This window comes from Myotis myotis, unplaced genomic scaffold, assembly GCF_014108235.1.
Source record: "Myotis myotis isolate mMyoMyo1 unplaced genomic scaffold, mMyoMyo1.p scaffold_m19_p_19, whole genome shotgun sequence".
NCBI lineage: Eukaryota > Metazoa > Chordata > Mammalia > Chiroptera > Vespertilionidae > Myotis > Myotis myotis.
The window spans coordinates 7,435,021-7,456,912 of record NW_023416323.1 but is presented as its reverse complement, the minus strand read 5'-3'; the positions used below and the strand labels follow the sequence as shown (position 1 = coordinate 7,456,912).

General features: G+C 54.5%; 1 protein-coding gene across 2 annotated transcripts in view; it reads left to right on the top strand.

The window, feature by feature from the left end:
• The window catches only part of ACTN4 (actinin alpha 4), a 76,355-nt gene that overhangs the window by 52,892 nt on the left and 1,571 nt on the right, over positions 1-21,892 (top strand). Inside the window, exons 6-19 of one of the 2 annotated variants that reach the window (XM_036346305.1) lie at positions 1,649-1,727; positions 2,923-3,004; positions 5,017-5,102; positions 8,314-8,406; positions 9,990-10,220; positions 10,767-10,914; positions 14,021-14,171; positions 16,953-17,061; positions 17,182-17,322; positions 17,396-17,578; positions 17,674-17,808; positions 18,825-19,004; positions 19,804-19,950; positions 21,224-21,289. In XM_036346305.1, the coding sequence (XP_036202198.1) occupies positions 1,649-1,727; positions 2,923-3,004; positions 5,017-5,102; positions 8,314-8,406; positions 9,990-10,220; positions 10,767-10,914; positions 14,021-14,171; positions 16,953-17,061; positions 17,182-17,322; positions 17,396-17,578; positions 17,674-17,808; positions 18,825-19,004; positions 19,804-19,950; positions 21,224-21,289 (1,831 nt within the window). Of the gene's footprint in view, positions 1-1,648; positions 1,728-2,922; positions 3,005-3,747; positions 3,834-5,016; positions 5,103-8,313; positions 8,407-9,989; positions 10,221-10,766; positions 10,915-14,020; positions 14,172-16,952; positions 17,062-17,181; positions 17,323-17,395; positions 17,579-17,673; positions 17,809-18,824; positions 19,005-19,803; positions 19,951-20,845; positions 20,927-21,223; positions 21,290-21,892 lie in introns of both variants that reach the window. The other variant, XM_036346304.1, reaches the window with a different exon arrangement.

Here is a 21,892-nt window from a genome sequence, read left to right as displayed (position 1 = left end):
CCTGCTCTCCCTTGTGTGAGAAGAAAAGGAGACGTGTCCACAGTTGCCAGGACACAGGCAAACATGGTCAGCATCACTTGAGATCCAGTGTGACCGGGGGCAGGGTGGTCCTGAGGTCAGGTCCAGTTTGGCCCTGTGATTGTACCCTCTGAGCCTTTGGTGTCCTCCCAGGGTGGATAGACAAAGGAGAGAGCACACATAGGAATGAAGAATGGGGCCTCAGAGAATCCACAGAGGTTCTTCTGTGCCCCCAGTCTCTCCAGAGCCCCAGCATTAGAGGTTGGGGACCTTTCCATTGTACTCTGCTACTAATAGCAAACGGTCCTGCCCTTAAGCTCCTCTGTGTGTCTCCTTCCTTTTCCTGCCACCAACTCACTGGTCCTCTCTGTACTTCTTGTTCATTTATTTTTTTCAACTAGAGGCCCGGTGCATTAATTCATGCATCAACGGGGTCCCTCAGCCTGCCAGAGGGATCAGGCTGAAACCAACATCCCCCAAGGGGTCCCGGATTGCGAGAGGGCGCAGGTCAGGCTGAGGGACCCCATTGGAGCTGGGGAGGGACATAGGAGGTTGGCCAGCCGGGGAGGGACCACAGGAGGGCTCCAGGGCATGTCCAGCCCATGTCGCTCAGTCGGACCCCAGCAGCAAGCTAACCTGCCAGTTGGAGTGCCTGCCCCCTGGTGGTCAGTGCACATCATAGCCAGTGGTTGAGCGGCCTTAGCATATCATTAGCATATTACACTTTGAACGGACGACCAGATGACTGGACAGTTAGCATATTAGGCTTTTATTATATCGGACTGGTAAATAGCTATGCAATGCCTAGTACTTGCCGAGAGTGGGGATCCAGCAGGACCAGAATGATTCCCTACCCTTGGAAAGTTACACTGCAGCAGAGGGGACCCCGAGCTGACAAAGGTGCAACTAAACCAACACAATTTCAGGTAGTGAGAAGTGCTATATAAACTAGGACCACACAATAGAGTGAGGTGATAGAAAGTAACTGGGAGAGCACCTTGGTCAGGAGTGGCCTTCCCGAGGAAGTGTCATTAAGCTTGACCCTACAAGGAACCAGCCCTTAGAGGGTCCCAGGAAGAAACATGTGACCAGCCTAGCTTGTGACCAGTTGTCATTTTGCCTCGCAAAGGCCCTCATGCCAGCCACATCCTGGCATTTAGCCAGCCTGTGGGCCATGTCAGCCAGGGTGCGGAGGTCACACAGCACAGGCACCGGCCTTCCGCGGTAGGCCGTCTCCCCTCATTGGGCCTGTCCAATTCATTGGAGCCTTGCATGTACACATGTCAGGCCCTGGTCTAAGTGTTTCCATATATACTTATTTAATCCTCATGACAACCTTCATGAAGCAGCCACTGTTATTATCCCCATTTTACAGACATGGAAATGGGTAGCAATTGTAGGACTTGCCCATAGTCACGCTAATATTAAGTAGAAGAGCTGGGATTTGACCCTGTAACTCTCAGCTCCAGCAGTCAAGGTCATAGCCATACCATCTCCCGGCAGAGCCTGGCACACACACTAAACCACCTCAATAAATGGGAATTGATCGTTGCTATGGGTACCCGGGACCTTTCTGAACTCCCATTACAGTGCATGGACACCCTCATAACCTTGGCCTTTCCACCCCCAGCTGGAAGGACGGTCTTGCCTTTAATGCCCTGATCCACCGGCACAGGCCTGAGCTCATCGAGTATGACAAGCTGAGAAAGGTATGCATCTTGTGTTCCCCTCAACAGTCCACAGATAACCTGTGTCTGACCCTAACGCTGGATCACGTCCCCCAAGTCCATCTATCGCTGGTATTCAAAGCTGGATTCTGTGATCAGATGGGCAGGCTGGAGAGCCTAGTGCCAACTGTCACCGGACCCCCTGGCTCAGTTCTCACCTCCCTTGCTCCCCTCAGAGACTGTCCCCTTCTCCTTCCATGAGCATTGTAACCATCAGGGTTATTTTAGGGCCTGACCAACCATGTCTTCTAGCTCCCCTTCCTTAACTTCTGGATTCTGGAAGCATTCCCTCTCTGTCCATGGGGAGGAGGGGTAAGACATTCCAAACCATCACTGCTGGCAGACATTTCCTGGCAGGGTCCTGTTCTACTTTGTCTGTACAAAGCTTGTGACCCTGTAAGCCCCAGGCCCTGCCTTAGGAGTTCCCCAGCCTTGTGGGGAAGGCAGGACAATGTATCCAGAGCAAGCCAGCCACATGAGGCCATGCACAGGTGCTCAGGCTGAATGGGGTGGGGAGGAGATAGGGCCCGACAATACTACAGGGGGAGGATGGCACACTCGGGCTGTCATGATTGGGAAAGGCCCGTGGAGGAGGGCCAGCCTAGAGCCAGAGAGCAGGCATTCCAGGTGGAGGGGGCATGGGCCTCATTGAGCCCGTTCAAGCCACAGTGAGTAATGGAATTAGGCTCTAGCTGGAAAGCAGTAAAGACACGTGAAGAAGGGTCCAAGTCAAGTGGGCTTTAATCCCGTAGCAGTGGGAGACAGCATAAAGGGATGGTTCAGAGGGGTTGGAATGTAGAGATTCTCAATTTGCTTCCCCCAGCCCCCAACCCAGGGCTGTCTCAAGTCTGGCCAACTAACTATCAGGGGTTCAGGACAGGGAGCTTAATCTGGGGTCTGGATAGTAGAGCACATTTTTTTCTGGAGAAAAGGTCCCTAGTTTGTCCAGCAGGATTTCCAGAGGCGTCCCTTTGGGTCGGAATTGACTATCCAGGTGGCCTCCTCACCCTGCCAGCAGCACAGGTGGCTGAGAACTGCCTAAAAAGTACCCTTTCCAGTCCTAACCCCTCCCCAGATCCCTTCCTTGTAGGCCAGCCATGGGTCCCTTTTGTTTCTGGATCCTGCCCCTGACTGAGTTCTTCCTCCTTTTCTCCTTTTCTCCTTTCCCTCTCCCCAGGACGACCCAGTCACCAACCTGAACAATGCCTTTGAAGTGGCAGAGAAATACCTAGACATCCCCAAAATGTTGGATGCAGAGGGTATGTACATCCCTTTTGTTCAGTCAACACATTGTTTCGTGTGTGTCTTATGATAACTTCAGACAACTGGCAGAGCCAGTGAGAATGGCTGAGAATCTGGGTGAACCCGGGACAGTGTGTCTCCAGGGGAACCAAAGCAGGAGCAGCCTGCTCAGGCCAGACATGCTCAGGGATAGAGCAGGGTGAGGAGTGGGGAAGGGGGAGCTTGAGGAGGATTGACTCTGGGGGCTGCCATAGCCCTGCCTGACCCAGTCCCACACCTGGGGGAAGGCAGGGAGCAAGGTGGCCAGGGAGGGCTCGCTCCTCTGAATAAGCAAGGCTTCTACCTACCCTGCCTGCTGTGGTTTGGAGTCCAGAGCCCACCCGTTTGGAGTGGTTTGTGTTTTCCTTTTCTGGCTTTTCTCCATTTCCCAGCCATGCACCACCCAGCCAGGATCCATGCCTCTGGCCTCTGGTGGCCCTTGGGGGTTGACTATCCAGAAGCCCCTTGAGACCATTCTCAGAGAGAGGAAGTGGCCTCATTTTAATCCAGTTCCCACAGCTGTGGCCTTTCTAAAGACCTTAGGGATGGAGGGGCTGAGGGTGTGGCTAAGCCTACCAGAGTCACCAGGGGTCACTGAATCAGCTGTAAGGGTCCTTCTCCTGGGATGTCTGTGGTCTTGGGAGCCTTTGGATCCTGGTGAGTGACCATCCCTTCCCCCCACCGCTACGTGGGCAGTTTAACCCTTGTCATTCACTTGCAGACATCGTGAACACGGCTCGGCCCGACGAGAAGGCCATAATGACCTATGTGTCCAGCTTCTACCATGCCTTTTCGGGAGCGCAGAAGGTACCGGGCAGGGCCAGGCAGGCCCACCTCGCTGCCACTGCCCAATGCCACTGCTGCCTCTCGCCTCCCATGCTCACCTCATTTCTCTTGCAGACGGCAGTGGCCTTTCCGACTAGAAGCCATACCCCAGCTCCTTGGCATTGCTGCCACCCTTTGCTCACACTGTCTATTGAGTGCCCAGTCTGTGCCAGGTTCTGTACTAGGCACCATACTCTCATATGGTGGTGACAGTCAAGCAGGGTCTCTGCTTTCATGGAATTTCCATTCTAGTGGGTGAGGCAGACAATAGGCATATTCACAGATCAAGTAATTTCATGTGATAAGCACAGCAGAGAACATGGGACAGGGTGGTGGGACAGAGAAGCCCAAGGGCTGCTTTAGCTGGGGCCATCATGGGAAGCCTCCGGGGGGTGACATGAACAGCACTTGGAGTGATGAGCAGGAGCTGTCATATGCAGATCTGTAGGAAAAGCATTCCAGGCAGAGGGTAGAGCAAGTACAAAGGCTGTGAGGCAGCAATAAGCGTGGCTTATTCAAGGAATGGCTGGAGAAGAGTAAGCGAGGTGCAGGTGCAGAGCCAGGCTATGTAGGACTACTGTAGTCTGAGATCAAGAATTTAGGTTTTAGCCCTGGCTGGTTTAGCTCAGTGGATAGAGCATTGGCCTGTGGACTGAAGGGTCCCAGGTTTGATTCCAGCCAAGGGCACATGCCTGCAGGCTCGATCCCTAGTAGGGGGCGTACAGGAGGCAACCGATCAATGATTCTCTCTCATTGGTGTTTCTATCTCTTCTCCCTTCCTCTCTAAAATCAATAAAAAATATATAAAAAAATAAAATCATTATTTAAAAAAAATAATTTAGGTTTTATTCTAGGGCCCCAGGAAACTGTTAAGTGGTTTATGTTGAGGTGGCAGAAATGATCTTACATTTTCAGAAAGGTCAGTTAGGGTTTAACCCCTCCAGCCCCAATGGCTAGTGTCACAAATCCAGGCCTGGTTAGAAGAGGAATCCACCCCCTTCCCTCACCAAAACCTGAACAAATGGCCCGCATAGCCAGAGCCAGGGTTTGGCTTCCAGTCCAGAGCAAGCGCTATTCCTCCTGCATGAGCCTCGGGCCCTGTCCCGGCTGCCCTCCCTGCATCTTTCACTCTCTCCTGCTTCTCTCTCTTTCTCTCTCTGCGCAGATATTGTAGGCACTCTGAGGCCAGATGAGAAAGCCATCATGACTTACGTGTCCTGCTTCTACCACGCTTTCTCGGGGGCTCAAAAGGTGAGCTGGGGTGGGAGCACACCTGGCTGCTGTGCCTAGAGGCTTGCCCTTGCCCTCCTCCTGTCCTCACCATCCATCTGTGGTTGGCCAGGCTGAGGACTGACCCGGTTAAGCAGGTTTATTGTGACCATGGGCTTCAGTGTCATCCCGTAGCTGGCGCTGGTCCAGTGCTGACGCAACACAGATATTCTCTCTGTGGATACAGCCTGCCCAGGGAGATGGGTGGTAGCGTCCCAGTGTCTCAGAAATGGCAGTCGAGTCCCTGCGTCACATTAAGTTTAGCAGAGCCGCAGTTTGGACCCGTGCTCCTGACCACTCGGTTGCCCCTGCTTCTCTCTGGTCATGATCCACACTAGGTCCCCTGCCTGGTGCACTGGCTCTGCCCTTTCACCGGAGAGAACTGGCTTTTCTGCCCCTCTCTGCGGCCCCTTCCCCTCCCAAATGGTCCAGGAAAGGCTCGGCCTGAACAGGTTGGACTGTTCTCTGAGCCTGCTCCTGTTGACCCAGCTCTCGGGGCCCCTGTCTGAAGCAGCCGTGCTGCCACAGGCAGAGCAGTCACAAGTGTTCCCAGTGGCAGTTCTCCCTGAGCCTGGCTGATCTCATGCTGCCCCTGAGGAGAGTCCCACATGGAGGCCTGGGCACCTCTGTCCCCTTTGCTTGCCTCCTGTCTCTGCTTGTGGGCAGCTACTCCCAGTGACCTGAGTTTGTGTCACCAATTGCAAGTGGGCAGGGAGGAGAAAAAGAAACTAGCTTTGGTTTATTGAGCACTTACTACATGCTAGACACACACTCTTGGTCCCTACACACCCCTTATGTGGCAGGGGGTGCTGTTATCCTCAATTAAAAGAGGAAATTTAAGTTCAGAGTGAGTAGGGCGTCATAGGACATGGACTGCGTCTGCTGCCTCTTGTGGACTACCTTCAGAGTCCAGGTCAAGCAGGTGCTCCCTGTGCTAGTTTGCCCTGCCTGGGCTCTGCAACCTCTTAGCAGTATGACCTTGGATAGGTCATTTCACCTCAGTTCTCCCATCTGTAAAATGGGATTGTACTAGTACCTGTTTCACAGGGTTGTTCTGAGGATGAAATGACTGTTCCTGGTACATGGTCAGGTAGTTGGAGCAGCCTTGTCCCTGCCCACTGTGGTTCCTCCCAGCCCTGTGCCAGAGAGCCATGTTCCTAGCCTCCTGCCACCTACCCCACATGTGGTGGGAGCTTGTGTTTGGAGTGTTCTGTGGGAGAGCGTAGGCAGGGGAGTGGAAGGGACCCCCGCCTTAGTGGGAAGGCAGGGTGGGGCAGGGGTGGATAGCAGTGGACGATTCATTGCCACAAACCCCAACTAATAGCATGTATGCCATTGGACTCCCTTCTGCGGGCCCCATGCCAGCCTCCCTGCCCACCACATTGCCCTTGCAAGAGTGCTTTCTCTTCTGCCCTGGCTACCCTCCTGTGCTTAGAGCTAACCTCCATGTAGTGGGGAACAGGAGACTTGGAGGGATTTGTGGGAGTGGACACTGACAGGAAGGCCCAGGTCAGAGCACCTGGCCATTTTGAGGTAGCCAAACTGCTCTTGTAAGGGAAGAAATAAAGGCCTGGCCCTTGGAGCTGCCGTTCACTAAGGCATTGCAGGACCCAGGCTTCTCTAGCCCAAGTTCGGGTTCCCCCAGCTTGTGTCTGCTTCTCAGGCCAGCCATAGAATACTTTTTATTATTGCTGCTGTCCTTTCCCTGTAGACTTAAGCACATCTCTCTCTTTTTGTTGAATTTATTGGGGTGACATTGGTTAATAAAATTATATAGGCTTCAGTTGCACAATTCTCTGTTATATCATCTGTATATTATATTGTGTGTTCACCAATCCCATCTCTTAAAAGAGTGCTCTCTAGGGTTCTTTTTGTTTTATAAATTCAAGCTGATCCCCAGGCTAAAGCATTTACTCCTTGTTCACTCATTCATTCATCAACCCGACTACCTAAGACACTGAACTCTGAGCTGGATGCCAGGAATTGGACAGTGAAACCGTGACCAGCAGCCCCCATCTTTGTGGGTCTGCACAGGAGAGGGTTTCAGCTTGGGGTATCATTGTCTCTTCCAAGTGAGCGGTCAGGGACTAACCTCCATGACTGCCCTGAAAGCTGCAACCTTTGCTCTGCTTCTTGCACTTCCTTTGGGCCGGGTGTTCACTGGCCAAACCCTTGTGAACCTCATCTCTGAGGAGCACTGCCTGGAGCCATTGGCAAGTATCCTGCAGCATGATGCAGGGTGTGTGTGTGTGTGTGTGTTCGCACACCAACCTTGGCTGGTCCCCCACTCACCTGTCTGCTTGTCCCAGAAGCAGTGTGTGGAGGGAGAGGCCGGGCATCAGTGCCTGTAGTTAGCCAGGTCTGGAGCCATCCCCAAGCCTCTCTGTTTTCCTTCCCCACCACTCTGTAGACCCTCCTCACTATTTCTGTTCCTGTTCTGTTGCCGTTTCAACTCTTCCTCTTGGACCCTTTCTGTGCTTCCTGAAAGGTACCTGGTCTCTCCTCTCTTGTGTGGAACCCCTCCCCCCTCCTCCACTCCTCGCATCTCCCCTCAGCAGGCCAGCACAGGGCAGTGTCCTGTGTTCTAGGCAGAGTAGTCACTGTCTCCACCACTCCCTACTCTGTGAACCCCTCGCTCCCTTCTGCCCTGTGGATGGTGACTTTGGCCCAGTGAGCCATCAAGGGGAGGATTAGAAAGGGGCCTAGTGTGTTCTGCCTGTGCACTGACCACTGGGCTTCTCTGGGGGGCACCAGCATCCCCACCCTTTACCCTACAGCTCTCTAGCACTCAGCCGTGCTGCAGCCTACCTTCCCACCCAAGGGGAGACTTCATCCAGGGTTTGACCTAGTGGAGGACCCCACCCAGCTTCACCCAACCCTCCACTTTGTGGGCTACTAGGGAGTCTGTTAACCCATTTCCTCCACCGTGGAGGGCTTTCCAACCCTTCTCAGCACCCCCGGGGTCCAGGCCAGCAAAGCTGAGGGGCCTGAGCAGTAAGCTGTGCAGACACCGGCAAGGGCTGTCAGGAAATAGGCACTAAGGTGCCGTCTTGCTGAAGTTGCACTTCTCTCCTTTCCTCCTTGGGGAGTTCTGTGTGGGCTGTGGATGAGCCAGCTTTCTAGGGACATGCCTGTCAGGGGGGAGGGTCCCTAGCCCCCAGGCAGCCCTGACTGTGTACTTCCCCCGTTCCAGGCTGAGACAGCCGCCAACCGGATCTGCAAGGTGCTGGCTGTCAATCAGGAAAATGAACACCTGATGGAAGATTACGAGAGGCTGGCCAGTGACGTAAGTGCCACTTACCCTACCCCCAGTGATACCACCAGAGCTGAAAGATTGGGTCACCGTTGTTACCCTTGACCAAAGGTCATGTGACACTTAGAGTGGACAGCAGGTATTGCAGTGAGACTTTTTAGAAAAGGTGGTAAGATTACAGGCTGTGGAGTTTGCCCAAGCCACTATGTGATGTGGCCTTTCAGGTAAGTTTCACATGGTTAAGCATCAAACTGATACATCAACATGCTAGCTGGCTCCTGAGGTCTGGAATTTGGGTTCCAACACAGGTAATCAAGGATAGAGTTTTCTGAACACTGCATTGCTTTAGAATCATCTAGGGAGCATTTTAAGAGTTAACATTCCCACACCCTCCCCATGGATAGAGAGACCGAGAGCTGATGCGGTGCTGGCCAGGACCGTGGTTGTCATGGCAGGTCCTGGGCAACAGCACTGCAGGCTGAGGATCTGCCCTCCCTATCACCCCCTTTCCCAAGTGAGGAGACTGAGGCCCAGGAAGGGTCAGGCACACGTCCACTGTCACACGGCTGGTAGGAGAGAGGGCTGGGGTTTAAACACAGGCAGCTCTGCTCCAGAGCCTGACCTGGAGCATCAGTTGGGATGGTGGGTGTCCAATAAATCTCTTCTGGATTCTGTCCTTTACTTGGAAAAATTTCCATATTAAAAAAAAATTAAAAAACATGTAAGCTTTCCAAGGGCAATAATTTGACTTCTCTTCTAGACCAGTGAGTGGTTCACAAGACATTGAGATTTCACAGACCAGGAAAATTCGGAAAAGATTTTTACAACTGACCTGTGGTGGCTGACTTTTTATCTTGCCAAGTTGAGGGGATATTTATAAAAAAAAAAAAAAAGAAAGAAAGCTACCTCTGTTATCACCATTATTTCTAACACCAGGAAAAGGTTAAAGGTTATATATTTTAGGATCCCAGCCCTTCCCAAGAAAGGGTGTTTGGCATCATGCATCAAGACATAAACACAAGGATACCTTTATCCTTGCTTTTCTCATTTTGCCAGAAGTTGTCATTGGGAATCACTCCTCTGAGCATATCTACGCTGCATAATAACTGATTTTACTCTCCTGAGGTTGTTCTAGAATGTACAGTTTGTTTGCTTCTTTGTGGCCTGTCCTCACTCCATCAAAGATATGAGTAGCTCATAAAAATGCATGTCACCTTTTTAAATTTTACATTCTAATTTTTTATGTCCCAGGCCTTGGGCATGGCACTGGCTGCCCCTGAGAGAGCCAGGCATGCTACAGATCCTGCCCTTGAGGCGCTGACAGTCCGTGAATAGGGAAGCAGTGAGACCCTCTAAATGAGGGAGACCATCAAGGAGGGGCCCTGATTAGATCTGAGGAAAAGTAAGACCAAGAGCATAGGCATGAACAGGAAGTAACCAGTGAACAGCACAGTGGTTCTGAGGGGGCACCCGTTCCCAGAATTCTCTGCCCTGGGATCCCAACGGGGCGCTGGAAAGCAGGGGTGATTCCCCAAGACAGAACCCTCGGAGATCTGGATGCCATGTGCCTGTGAGCCAGGGGTGGTCCCGCCACATGGCTGCTTGTGTGCCCACAGCTTCTGGAGTGGATCCGGCGCACCATCCCCTGGCTGGAGGACCGCGTGCCCCAGAAGACCATCCAGGAGATGCAGCAGAAGCTGGAGGACTTCCGAGACTACCGGCGAGTCCACAAGCCGCCCAAGGTGCAGGAGAAGTGCCAACTGGAGATCAACTTCAACACTCTGCAGACCAAGCTGCGCCTCAGCAACCGGCCCGCCTTCATGCCTTCCGAGGGCAGGATGGTCTCGGTGAGGACAGGGGTTGGGGGCAGAGGGAGCCAGGACGCAGGAGTGCAGATGAGCCAGACAACCCCCAGTCTGATGTTTGGCCAGCATAGTCTTTCTTAACTAGAATGCACAGCCTTTCTGGTGCAGAGGTGGGTGGGGCTGCATTGACACTTCACCACCACCACTGTCACACCCCTCCCCTCATCACTCCCCAGATTTTTGTACCCATCCTCAAACCACACCAGTTTGTGTGGAATTGTTTGAGTTTGGGAACCCAGTCGGCCATAAATCTAGGACCACCACCAAGGGCTTGAGACCCCTTCTCAGGGTGGGACAGTATTCCCTGAATAGTCACCTTCGCCCCATCCATGGCATTTATTCATTTTCATTTATGCATCTAATCCAGAAGAACTGATTGCACCTGCTATGTGTTGGGTCCTGTCTGGGTACACAGATATAACAAAGCAGGAGGTAGACATGATCAGCCCATTGCAGCATCCCTCAGGGAGGCATTGCCATCCTGGATGACCTACCCCTGTGATAGCCCTGCCCTCTGCTGCCCTGCAGGATATCAACAACTGCTGGCAGCACCTGGAGCAGGCCGAGAAGGGCTACGAAGAGTGGCTGCTGAATGAGATCCGCAGGCTAGAGCGGCTTGACCACCTCGCAGAGAAGTTCCGGCAGAAAGCCTCCATCCACGAGGCCTGGACCGATGGTATGATCCTCCCAGCTCTCCCCTCCCCTCCCCTCCTCTCTTCTTCTCTCTCACACACCCCTCCTCCTTTTCTTGATGCATTTCCCATCTGCTCTCAGAAATTACTTATAGGTGGGCCCCTTCCTGGGTCATCAAGGCCAGTCATTCGGAAGGGAAATAACCCTGTTCCTTTCCACTCTGCAGGAGTGGTGGACAGGTTCTCCCATCCCTGGCAGCCTGTGTGCAGACAGTCTGCCTTCGCTCTCCACGCCCTTTGTGACTGAGGACCTCACACTGTATGGGTCTGTGGTCCCGAACATGGTCCTTCAAGGCAAAGGCCTAGAGCCACCTCCTGAGCCACAGAGCGTGCTCACTGACTGCCAGCCAGGCAGAGCTTCCTTCCAAGGGGCCTGGGCCTCTGCAGGATGGCTTTTTCCAAAAGGGCAGCCTTCATGGCCTCCGAGGGCAGAATGGTCTCGGTGAGGGCAGGCCTCCTGTTTCTCGGTGGCTCTGCAGCTGCCTGTTCCCTTGGCTCAGGATGTGGAATTCTATCATGCCTCTGGCCCTCCGTCAGGACCCACACCATGGCTGGGATTCCAGATACCAGGGGCCTAAAAGCCTTCAGGAAACAGCCGGTGCCTAGGAAAGCCGAGCGCCACCCACAGGACTCCCCTCCTTCCTTCCCGAGTATCTCTGCCCTCCTGCTATTATCAAACTCGGGGTCGCCCACTGCTACCACTCTGCCCAGCTGATTTCACTATTTTTTGCATTGCTCGTGGTGGTTTTTCATCCTTCCCAAACCCATAGTTCACCATGAGATAGATCTCATTGAACCTCGGGGAGCTCTTCTAGTCCCCCTCCCAGCTGTTTGTCAGGCAGCCCCAACACTGGCCAGATGCTAAGACCTACCCAGAGGCCCCACCCCCTAACAGCATGGGAACACGAAACTCTGCATGATCTTCAGTCCTGGGCTGTTCTCCAGCTGCAGCTGCCAGATCAGAGCAATACCCTAACCTCCTCCGCCAGGGAAAGAATGCAGAGGGAGATGCTAGAAGGTGGGGCAAACAAGAAGCCTGGGCCAGGGGTATAGGCACCTCCCTCACGCTTTGAAGAAATGGCACCCATGGCTCTACCCCAACCCTGGAGGAGAGGATGTTAGCATTTGCTTCATTAGTTCATTCATTCATTCCACAAATACCTCTTGAACCTCTTCCCTGTGTTCAGTAGTTGCCCAGGTAGGTGAGGTTCCTGCCTGGGAAACTCACAGGCCAGCAGGTTTGGGTATTTCTCACATCAGAGGGCCTTGTGCACATAAGTGGATTTTACAGCACCCGTGTCCCACACTTGGACTGAGCTGTTTCCTCCCGTTATTCTCCACATTTTGCATGTCATTCAACAGGCTCTGGGCGTCATCCTTCTGCATTTCTCTTCTAGGGCCTCTTGGTCCGTGTTATCAGCTCTCTAGTCCCTTACCTGGGCTCCAGGAAACCCTGGGAAGATGGCCTCCTGATGCCCAGGGGTGTGGGTCTGAGCATTCCTCTCCTAGGAGTGATGCAGGGGCTGGCTGCATGTGAAGGCATTCAGGGGAAGTTGGCCTGATCTTGTGCCAGGGTGGACTGACTGGCTTGGTGGCCTCCACATGCCCTCACCTCACCCCTGCCTCCCCACAGGCAGGTGCACAGGCACTTTAATATCTGGGCCTGTGTCATGAATCAGCCCGAGCCCCCAGGCAGGCCTGCCCATTCATTCCCAAGACCTGCAGCCTGAAGCCTCTGTACCACCAAGTATGCAAAACAGGACAAACCCACCTCCTGACCCCTCTCAGCATCCCTCGCAGCCTATAGGGATGTGAATGCTTCTCAGGTCTTGGGTTATTTGGGGAAAGAAACAAAAATGAGCCCAATTCCCTTTCGTGGCTGCCCCTTGGCCTGCATACAAGGTGGCCATGGCTGTGGTCCAGTCGTCCAGTGCACCCCTTGCCAGCCCGTGCTGAAACTCTGCTGAGGCAGAGAAGTGCTAACCTACTATTTTGGGTTCCCACCCTTGGGAGAAAGCAATTTAGGGAAGGGAATTGCAAGCTTGCCTTTGTGGTTACGTGTCCTACCCCAGGCCTGTGGTGGCAGGGCCAGTGGAGTCAGTCTCCCAGGCTGCTGCCTCCTGCCTGCCAATGCCAGGCCCTGTCCTCGGGGTGGCTGAGGTTGCAGTGGTCCTGGCTCTGTGCCTGCCCTTCTCGAGCAACACCTCACTGAGGCTTCGGGCGCCGGCATGGGCTCCATCCCGCAGATGAGGGAATAGCTGAGAGAAACTGCCTGCCGACCCACAGCTCTGAGCCGCTTCACCTGGAGGGCAGCTGCTGGTCAGATGCTCTGGTGCTGCGTTGAGGAGAGGTCTCTGAGCTGCCACTCTAGGGGCAACCCAAAGTGGCTTACCCGAAGCAGTGCCCCTTCCCAGGCTAACATTTCCACCAGTTCTGCAGTACCTTACTGTGCCTTCAGGGCCACTTGAGCTTCTGTCCTGGGGCATATAATTAGCCAGGCTCCAGGTCTAATAACAGTGTTCCTCCCTTCCTTCAAAGGCCTAATGACAGGCCCTGCCTCACTGCACATGCAAAGTCCTTAGGACAGTATGGGGCCTATAGATATGTGATAAGACCACCGCCCCCCCCACCCAAGGGAGCCAGCCCCCAAGTGCCAGGGAGCAGGCAGAGGGGTGGGCTCCAAGAAGAAGCCTAACTGAAACACTTCCCCTTCCTCTACCCTGCTGAGGCATGGGCTGCACCCCAGTCTTTTCTCCAGATCATCGCCCTCTACAGATGGTACAACAGTCCAGGCTTCCAGTCTCCTACCACTAGTGGACACTAAGTTTAGAACACACATGTTGAACTGGGATATCTGGCTCAGGCTCACAACACCACAGTGTCTCCCAGCTCCATTCAGGATTTATTTGGTCTTAGAGATCCCTGGAAAGGTCAAGGGAAAAGGTTCTGGAAGTTTCTAGTCTTCATGGCACCATTCTCAGCTAGATAGGATGTTGGTCTGCCTCATTTCCTTGCCCCTGGTGGCACAGGCCTCTGGTGGACTCTTGGTGCATTGTTGTCTACGTGTCTCCTGCTTCTGCCCCACCCCAGGGAAGGAAGCCATGCTGAAGCATCGGGACTACGAGACAGCCACCCTGTCGGACATCAAAGCCCTCATCCGCAAGCACGAGGCCTTCGAGAGCGACCTGGCTGCACATCAGGACCGCGTGGAGCAGATCGCAGCTATTGCCCAGGAGCTCAAGTAAGTACGGGCTCATGAGCCCATCACTTGCTTTCCCTCCAGCACCACACCCAGAACAGTGGTGGACTGCAACTAAGGTTATGCTGCCCCGTGCCTGGAGCAGGGTCTCCCAGTCCTCTCCACCCTCACCCCTCCTTCAGATGCCAGGGCCTTATGGGGTGATGTCTGTGTCATTTCTTGTCTTATGAGAAACAGCAGAATCTAGATGCTCTGACACCTTGTCCTGATTCTTCAGGCTCTAGGGGTCCCTGGGCTCCACTTCCCTGCCTGCCACACCAAGGAGATCCCTGGTCTTTGATAGGGTGGGCAGCCCAGCCCCCACCTCTATCCCTGCTCCTCCCCAAGGGACTTGGCTGCATGGAGTGCACAGAGAGTCCATTGTTCTGCCCCTTTCCTCTCATGCTCAGAATACACTATTGTAAGGCCTTCCAGGCAGCCGGGTTCTTTGCCCTCCCTTTCCTGCCCCAGTCAGATAAACTTGTGCACACAATTAGTACACTGAATCTCCAGAGCCAGTGAATGAGGGCCTTATTCCACCAGTGCAATGGCCATCAGCAGGGAGGACTCGGGGTGGGAGGCCCAGGCCATTACTTCATGGAAAATCCATAGGCCCTGGAGGGGCAGCAGGGCTCCCAAAATAGCTCTCTGTTCAAAAATAGGATCCTTAGCTAGAGCTGCCCTTTCTACAGTCATTCCCAGAGTTCTGCGTGTTCCTACATGGCTGGGGCCAGCGTGATGCCCTGTGCACCCCCCTGCCGGGGAGGGCCAGTTTATTCCCTGACTCATTCGCTCCATATTGCCCAGTTTTTGGGGGTTCCCCTTTTGCTCACCAGAGGCAGAAGTCCTATGGGGCCTTTCCGTACTGGAATTCAGGGTCCCTGCTGGGGCCTCCCCTAGGAGTCCTGCAGACTCTCCTAGGATAGAGCTCCTGCACTTGGCACACCAGGCCAAGGACAGCAAGGCCGCAGACGCAGATGTCTACAGGGATCATGGAGGGTGGCACGTGAGTAGGTTCCTTAGTTGACCAGTGAGCCCCTGGAAGCTGCTAAGAAACATTTTGAATAAATCCTAGGCCAGCCTGCTTTCAGGCACTGGGAACTGCCATGTGAAACCCATCACCCTGAGCCAGGGAACAGGCGGTCCCTGAAGCAGCTTTCTGGACAGTAGCCCTGGAGGAGAGAAATGGGTGCTGTCGGCTCCCCGAAAGATGATTCAGACGACCGAGAGCCAGCCAGAATGAGCCCTGATGGACAGCCTGGTTGAGCCCTGATTAATGGCAGTGATGGAAACTCCAAGGGCACTCGGTGCCATATCTGTACCAGCTCACTTAATCTCCCAGCCTGGGTGACGGATAGCCTTAAATGTTGGTGTCTTCTGGCACCCATGTTACACAGGGAGGACTGAGGCATAGAGAGGCCAAGGGCCTTGCCCAAGGTCACTTAGCTAGGAAGTGGTCAAGGCAGGAGCGGAGCCCAGGCTGCCTGGTCCTCTGGAGCAGCAGTTGCCAACCCGTGGTCCGTGAGGTCCGAAAGGTTGGCGACCGCTGCTCTGGAGCATAGCCTTGCTCCATTCCCTCTACTAGCCTTGCCTGCTCCCCTCTGCCCCTGTATCCAAGCAGGTGACACCATCATCTGGTCCCTATGTCCTATTCCTTCCCAGAGTTGTTCCCTGCTCTCCACCCCTCACCAGGCCACCAAGATTTTTCCTGTATACCAGTTCCCTAGCGCTTTGCTACTAAGAGTATCCAAGTGTCTGGACCATAGGAGGTGGGAATACTGGGGCTGATAGGGGATTTGGGGAGGGGGGGCAGGGAGCATGTGGAGGGCTGGGGACCAGTAACGATTATCAGCCCAGGATTTTCAAAATCTAAATCATTTGAATAATAATACCTGTATCCTAATTGGCTTACTTTTTTCTTAATTATCAATTGCTTAGAACTAAATTGCAGGCTAGTTTTATATGGTGTGTGTGTGTGTGTTTAATTTATTTTTGTATTGATTTCACAGGGGAAGGGGGAGAGAAGGAGAGATAGAAACATCAATGATGAGAGAGAATCATTGATTGGCTGCCTCCTGCACGCCCCACACTGGGGATTGAGCCTGCAACCTGGGCATTTGCCCTGGCTGGGAATCAAACCAGGACCTCGTGGTTCAGAGGTCCACGCTCAAACACTGAGCCACACTGGCTGGGCTGGTGTGTGTGTGTGTGTGTGTTTTAATACCCATTAAAATAAATACACAACCTTTAATAAATAGCTGTTATTACTTTCACCTGTTGGGTGTCAAGGACTGCTCTCAGCACTTCACATGCTCTCTGCGATAACCCCACCACCACTTAACAAACAAGAGAACAGGGTCCCCTCTCAGGGCCACACAAGTATAAAATCATGGAGCCAGAGTTCAGATGTAGGGAACTCAGCTCTGGAACCCATGCTGTCTAACCAGTGTACTCTTCTTGACTTTCTTTAAGTGGGAAAGCAATCCACATACAGGCTTGGTCAAGGGCCACACCTGCCCCCATCCACCCACCCACCCATTTAGTTTATCACAGCTTAGCAGCCCATAGAGAGAGTAAGAGGAAGCCCCTGCCCCTCCTTTACCCCTCCCCCAACTCCACTCCTGAATTCTTCCTACCCTGGGAGGCCGTAAGTCCTAGGAGTAGTGGATGACTAATAGTCTTCAACATTGATATCCCCTGGTACCAAGACTTTAGGGGGCAGGTGCATCCGGGTCCACCCGTTATGGCCCTGCCAGGTCTCACCACCCTTTGTTCTGCCTACAGTGAGCTGGATTACTATGACTCCCACAATGTCAACACCCGGTGCCAGAAGATTTGCGATCAGTGGGATGCCCTTGGCTCTCTGACCCACAGTCGCAGGGAAGCCTTGGAGGTGAGGAGGGGCAATGTCACCCTGGAGCCTGGTGTACCCAGGGACCCCTCCCTACCATTCACCACTTCCTGCTTGCTGACTGACCTCTCTCCTTTGTCCCTGCCCCTCCCCACACACCAGAAAACAGAGAAGCAGCTGGAGACCATTGACCAGCTGCACCTGGAATATGCCAAGCGGGCAGCCCCCTTCAACAACTGGATGGAGAGTGCCATGGAGGACCTCCAGGACATGTTCATCGTCCACACCATCGAGGAGATCGAGGTCCGCCCCTACCCATCCTTCTTGTGGGCCTTCTGAGGGTCTGGGTTGCCCCTCACCCCTTCTTTTCTCTCAGGGTCTGATCTCAGCCCATGACCAGTTCAAGTCAACGCTGCCGGATGCCGACAGGGAACGGGAGGCCATTCTGGCCATCCACAAGGAGGCCCAGAGGATCGCCGAGAGCAACCACATCAAACTGTCAGGCAGCAACCCCTACACCACCGTCACCCCCCAGATCATCAACTCCAAGTGGGAGAAGGTGGGGAGAGCTCCTTAACAGGGCCAGGGCAGGGGCAGGGCTGGCCAGGTGAGGGGGCCATCACCCTGACTGCTCCTGCTCCATGTCCTTCCCAGGTGCAGCAGCTGGTGCCCAAACGGGACCATGCCCTCCTGGAGGAGCAGAGCAAACAGCAGTCCAATGAGCACCTCCGCCGCCAGTTCGCCAGCCAAGCCAACATCGTGGGGCCCTGGATCCAGACTAAGATGGAGGTGAGGGGCCATTGCCCTAGCCCTAGCCCTGCTGAGCCTAGGGCGGAGTGGGAAAGAGCCCCTGGTAAGCAGGAGGTCAGTGAGCAGAAAAAGTTGTCTGCCCTGCTGGAACATCTGTGCTCCCAGGGCCAGCGGACCTGGAGGCCTAGTGGGTGTGGGTCCCAGCTCTCACCAGCTGGGAGCCCTGATCCTTGGTGGAGTTAGGAGGGTGGATCAATGATATGAATGGAAGTGGCAGCACCACCCAGCGGGCTACTTGGCTGAGGAGGCAGATGGAGGTAGGTTTGAGTCTTGACTCTGCCCTTGATTGGTGCTTGTGAGCAATTTAACCTTGCTCCTCGGTTTTCTCATCTCTGAAATGGGGGTGAAAAGAGTTATTTCATTTGCTCCACAAATGCTGTTGTGCACTGCTCGGTGCAGGCCCTGCTGCAGGCGCTGTGGTCAAGGTGGTCCCAGCTCAGACCCTCGCGGCGTCTCACAGTAACCCTTGTGGCCTAGCCACAGGAAGGTTTGTAATGATGCCAGTTGCAACTCTGACAACCTCTTACTAAGTGCTTACTACCCACCAGGCTCACGCTGACCAGCGCAGCCTCGCTGAAACTCCGACAGCTGGGGAAGGGTATGGGCTGGTCGGCCCTGCCAGCTACACAGCATGGCCACGGAGGGAGCGAAGGCAGGGGCTCTAACATCAGCCAGGCCTGGTGCAGACTCTGACTCTGCCTTTACTGTGAGAAGTTGCTTTGTTGGGCCTTAGTTTCCACATTTGTAGACAGAGCCTGTCACAGTGAGTCAAGGTGCATTGAGGTCAGGCATGTGTAATACTTAGCACAGAACTCTCCAGTGTGGTTGCTTTTACCCTGGAGGGTGGGCAGAGAGGGACCATCATTGAGGCAGAGGCCTTTTAGGAGGAGGGACCCTGGGAGGGAGGCCACCAGAAACAAAGATCTCCTCTGGGTGGCTGGTTGTGGCCAAGGGTCCATCAGCCCCACCCTCAGTGGCACCTGCCTTGTGTGCAGGAAATCGGGCGCATCTCCATCGAGATGAACGGGACCCTGGAGGACCAGCTGAGCCACCTGAAGCAGTATGAGCGCAGCATTGTGGACTACAAGCCAAACCTGGACCTGCTCGAGCAGCAGCACCAGCTCATCCAGGAGGCCCTCATCTTCGACAACAAGCACACCAACTACACCATGGAGGTACGCTATACCCCATCAGGCCCCCACACCCCGTCGGTAGCACGGAAGAGCCCTATGTAGTCCAGCAGGGAAGGCATCTGCAGCTTCCTTGGTCTCTTTTATCCTGACTGAAAAGACTAGATCAAAATGTTTACACATTTTTTAATATCACTGTTTTCCTAACACTGTTCTCCCAACACCATGACAACACATCTCAGGACAAGCTCCTGAGAGCTGGGAGGGTAGCACCAGCCCCTGCTGTGGCCTCAGCACTGAGTCCTCACTTGAGAACACAGATCCAGCCAATGTGTGCCAGCATCTGTGTGTACCAGCTCTCTGCGGCCGAGTTACACTGTCAGGGCTGCTTATCATCATGTTGGTAGCCTGAAATCATCCTTGGTGACAGTATTTACACCATGCACATGGCAGATGCTACAAAACGGGGAGTGTTTCTCCCCAGAAAGCCAATTAAACTTTGCCCAACATATCTCTGCCAGGTTTTCACATAGACCTTGCACAGGTATTGGGCCCTGGCCCTCTGCTACACCTGTCACCAAATATATATTAAGGTTACATGAACTCTGCTGGTGAGCCGAGGCAACAGGTAAGTACCATGCCTCTGTCCCTGTGTGCAAATCAGGTGCACAAGAGAGCATGGGCCTGGACTGGCATTTGGGAGAAAGTCAGGGTGAGCCTCACGCCATGCTATACGCACTCCCATATGGGGGAACCCAGTTCCCAGTGTCCCTCAGCTACAGCTGTGGTGGTCTAAGCACTCCCATCAGCCAGGCCTGCAGTCACACCCTCCCTTCTCCCCCAGCACATCCGAGTGGGCTGGGAGCAGCTGCTCACCACCATTGCCCGCACCATCAACGAGATTGAGAACCAAATCCTCACCCGAGATGCCAAGGGCATCAGCCAGGAGCAGATGCAGGAGTTCCGGGCATCCTTCAATCACTTTGACAAGGTGAGCAACTCCGTCTGCCCCTGGCACCTTCCCTCCCTACTGTCACCATTGTCACTGTCGCATCTTGCCCCTCTATCTTTGCATCTGTCAGTTCATTCACATCACAGTTGCTATGTATCAGCCGCCGCTCACAGGGCTTGTCAGGGCCTCAGCCACAGAAGGTGGTGCAGACGTGCATCACCGTGTCCACAGCATGAGCAGTTTCCCTTAGGAAGAAAAGGGGGGTCCTGAGCTCTGCTTCAGGCCGTGCTTCCTCACCAACCTGCCCATGAGACATGGGACAGACTAAGTCCCAGCACACCCGAGAGTTGAGACCTGACCCGTGAATCTGGTTTACCCAGACACACAGTGTTCTTCAGATTCAGATTTGGTCTGGCAGCCCCTTTGGGAAGGGCCTGAGTGCCAGAGTTGACCCCAGTCCCTATCCACTGCTGGGCCTGATGTGTCCTCTGCCTGCTTTCACCCGTGGGTAGGAGGGTGCAGCCTCAGCCCTGCACCATCAAGCAGGACCCTGACGCCTTGCACAGGATAGAGTGCAATCCCTTTTCTCCCACCCCAGACCCTGGAGGCAAAGTGTGCCTCCCCCCCACACCCCCCGCCCAGTCCTGGGACTCAATCCTCGATTCTGCACCATTCAACTCCCCACCCTGCTCTAGCCCCGAGGACGTAGGAAGAAGCCTCTGACTGTCCTCCAGACCACCCACATCCCTCCACCTGCCCCAGCTGTCCCTGGCCATCACCGTGTCCACATCACTTCTAACTCTGTGTTTCCCTCCTCCATGTGTGTCTCCCCCATCCCCCGGCCCTCTGCAAATAACCCTGGCCCCTCTCCCACCTCTGTGCCGGCCTGCTTTCCACACCGCCCCTTGCACACCTGCCTTTGGACACCCGGCAGGACCACGGCGGGGCGCTGGGGCCAGAGGAATTCAAGGCCTGCCTCATCAGCCTGGGCTACGACGTGGAGAATGACCGGCAGGTACGCGCCCCCTGGGCCCCAGTGGACCATGGCATTAACTGCTCTTCTTTCTCTCTCTCCTTCTCTGTCTCCCCACCCTCGCCATTTCACCCCTCTTCGTTATGTGTACCATCTCACCGGTTCTCTTGCCTCCTTCCTACCTGTGTCTTTCTGGACCCCTTCCCCTTACCTGGTCTCTTGGGGCCGCCTTGGTCTCCCCTGCTCCTGCCACTGTCCTGTTTCCCTGCTGTGCACATGGGTCTGCCCCTCTTGCCTACTGTGGGCCTGGCCTCCTGCTGTCCCTGCGTCCTCGAGCAGAAACAGACAGGCAGCATGGACTCGGATGACTTCAGGGCTCTGCTTATCTCCACAGGATACAGCCTGGTATGCAGCCTCTGCCTCCCTCGCTGCTGTGCCACTCCTCCTCCTCCTGCTCCTCCTCCCCTTTCTCTTCTTCCTCCTCCCTCCCCCTTCCTCCTCCTCCTCCTTTTTGTGCTACCCCAGTCTAGAGTTTCCAGGTCCTCAGGGACACCCCTCCACCAGATCAGTGCAGCCTCACCTCCCCGCTTCTGCTGCATCTGCTGGACTGGGTCCCTCCGATGACTCCCTGAGCCTCCCAGCCCCTCCTGGAGGCTGTGAGGAGAGGCTCTGAGAGAGGAGGTCAGGCCTCCAGCTCTCCCCCCCTTTTCTTTCTCTTTTTCTTTCTTCCCCACCCTCCAGAGTTAACTTGTGAGCCTAGGGCTGAGGAGCAGCAGACCTATTTGATCTGTACCCCACTTCCCAAAAATGTGGGAGGGGAAGAGTAGAGGGCACTCATCCTGTCTGGGGCACATGGGGCAGTTGCCCGGGGAATCCAGGCCCTTAGAGGCAGACTGACAACTTGGAGTGTGCACTGGGGTCGGACCCTGCCCTCCTAGCTCGGTTCTGCTGCCCGGCCCAGCCATCCTGCCCCGCTCAAATGCTGCCTGTCCCCTGCCCACTCCTGCC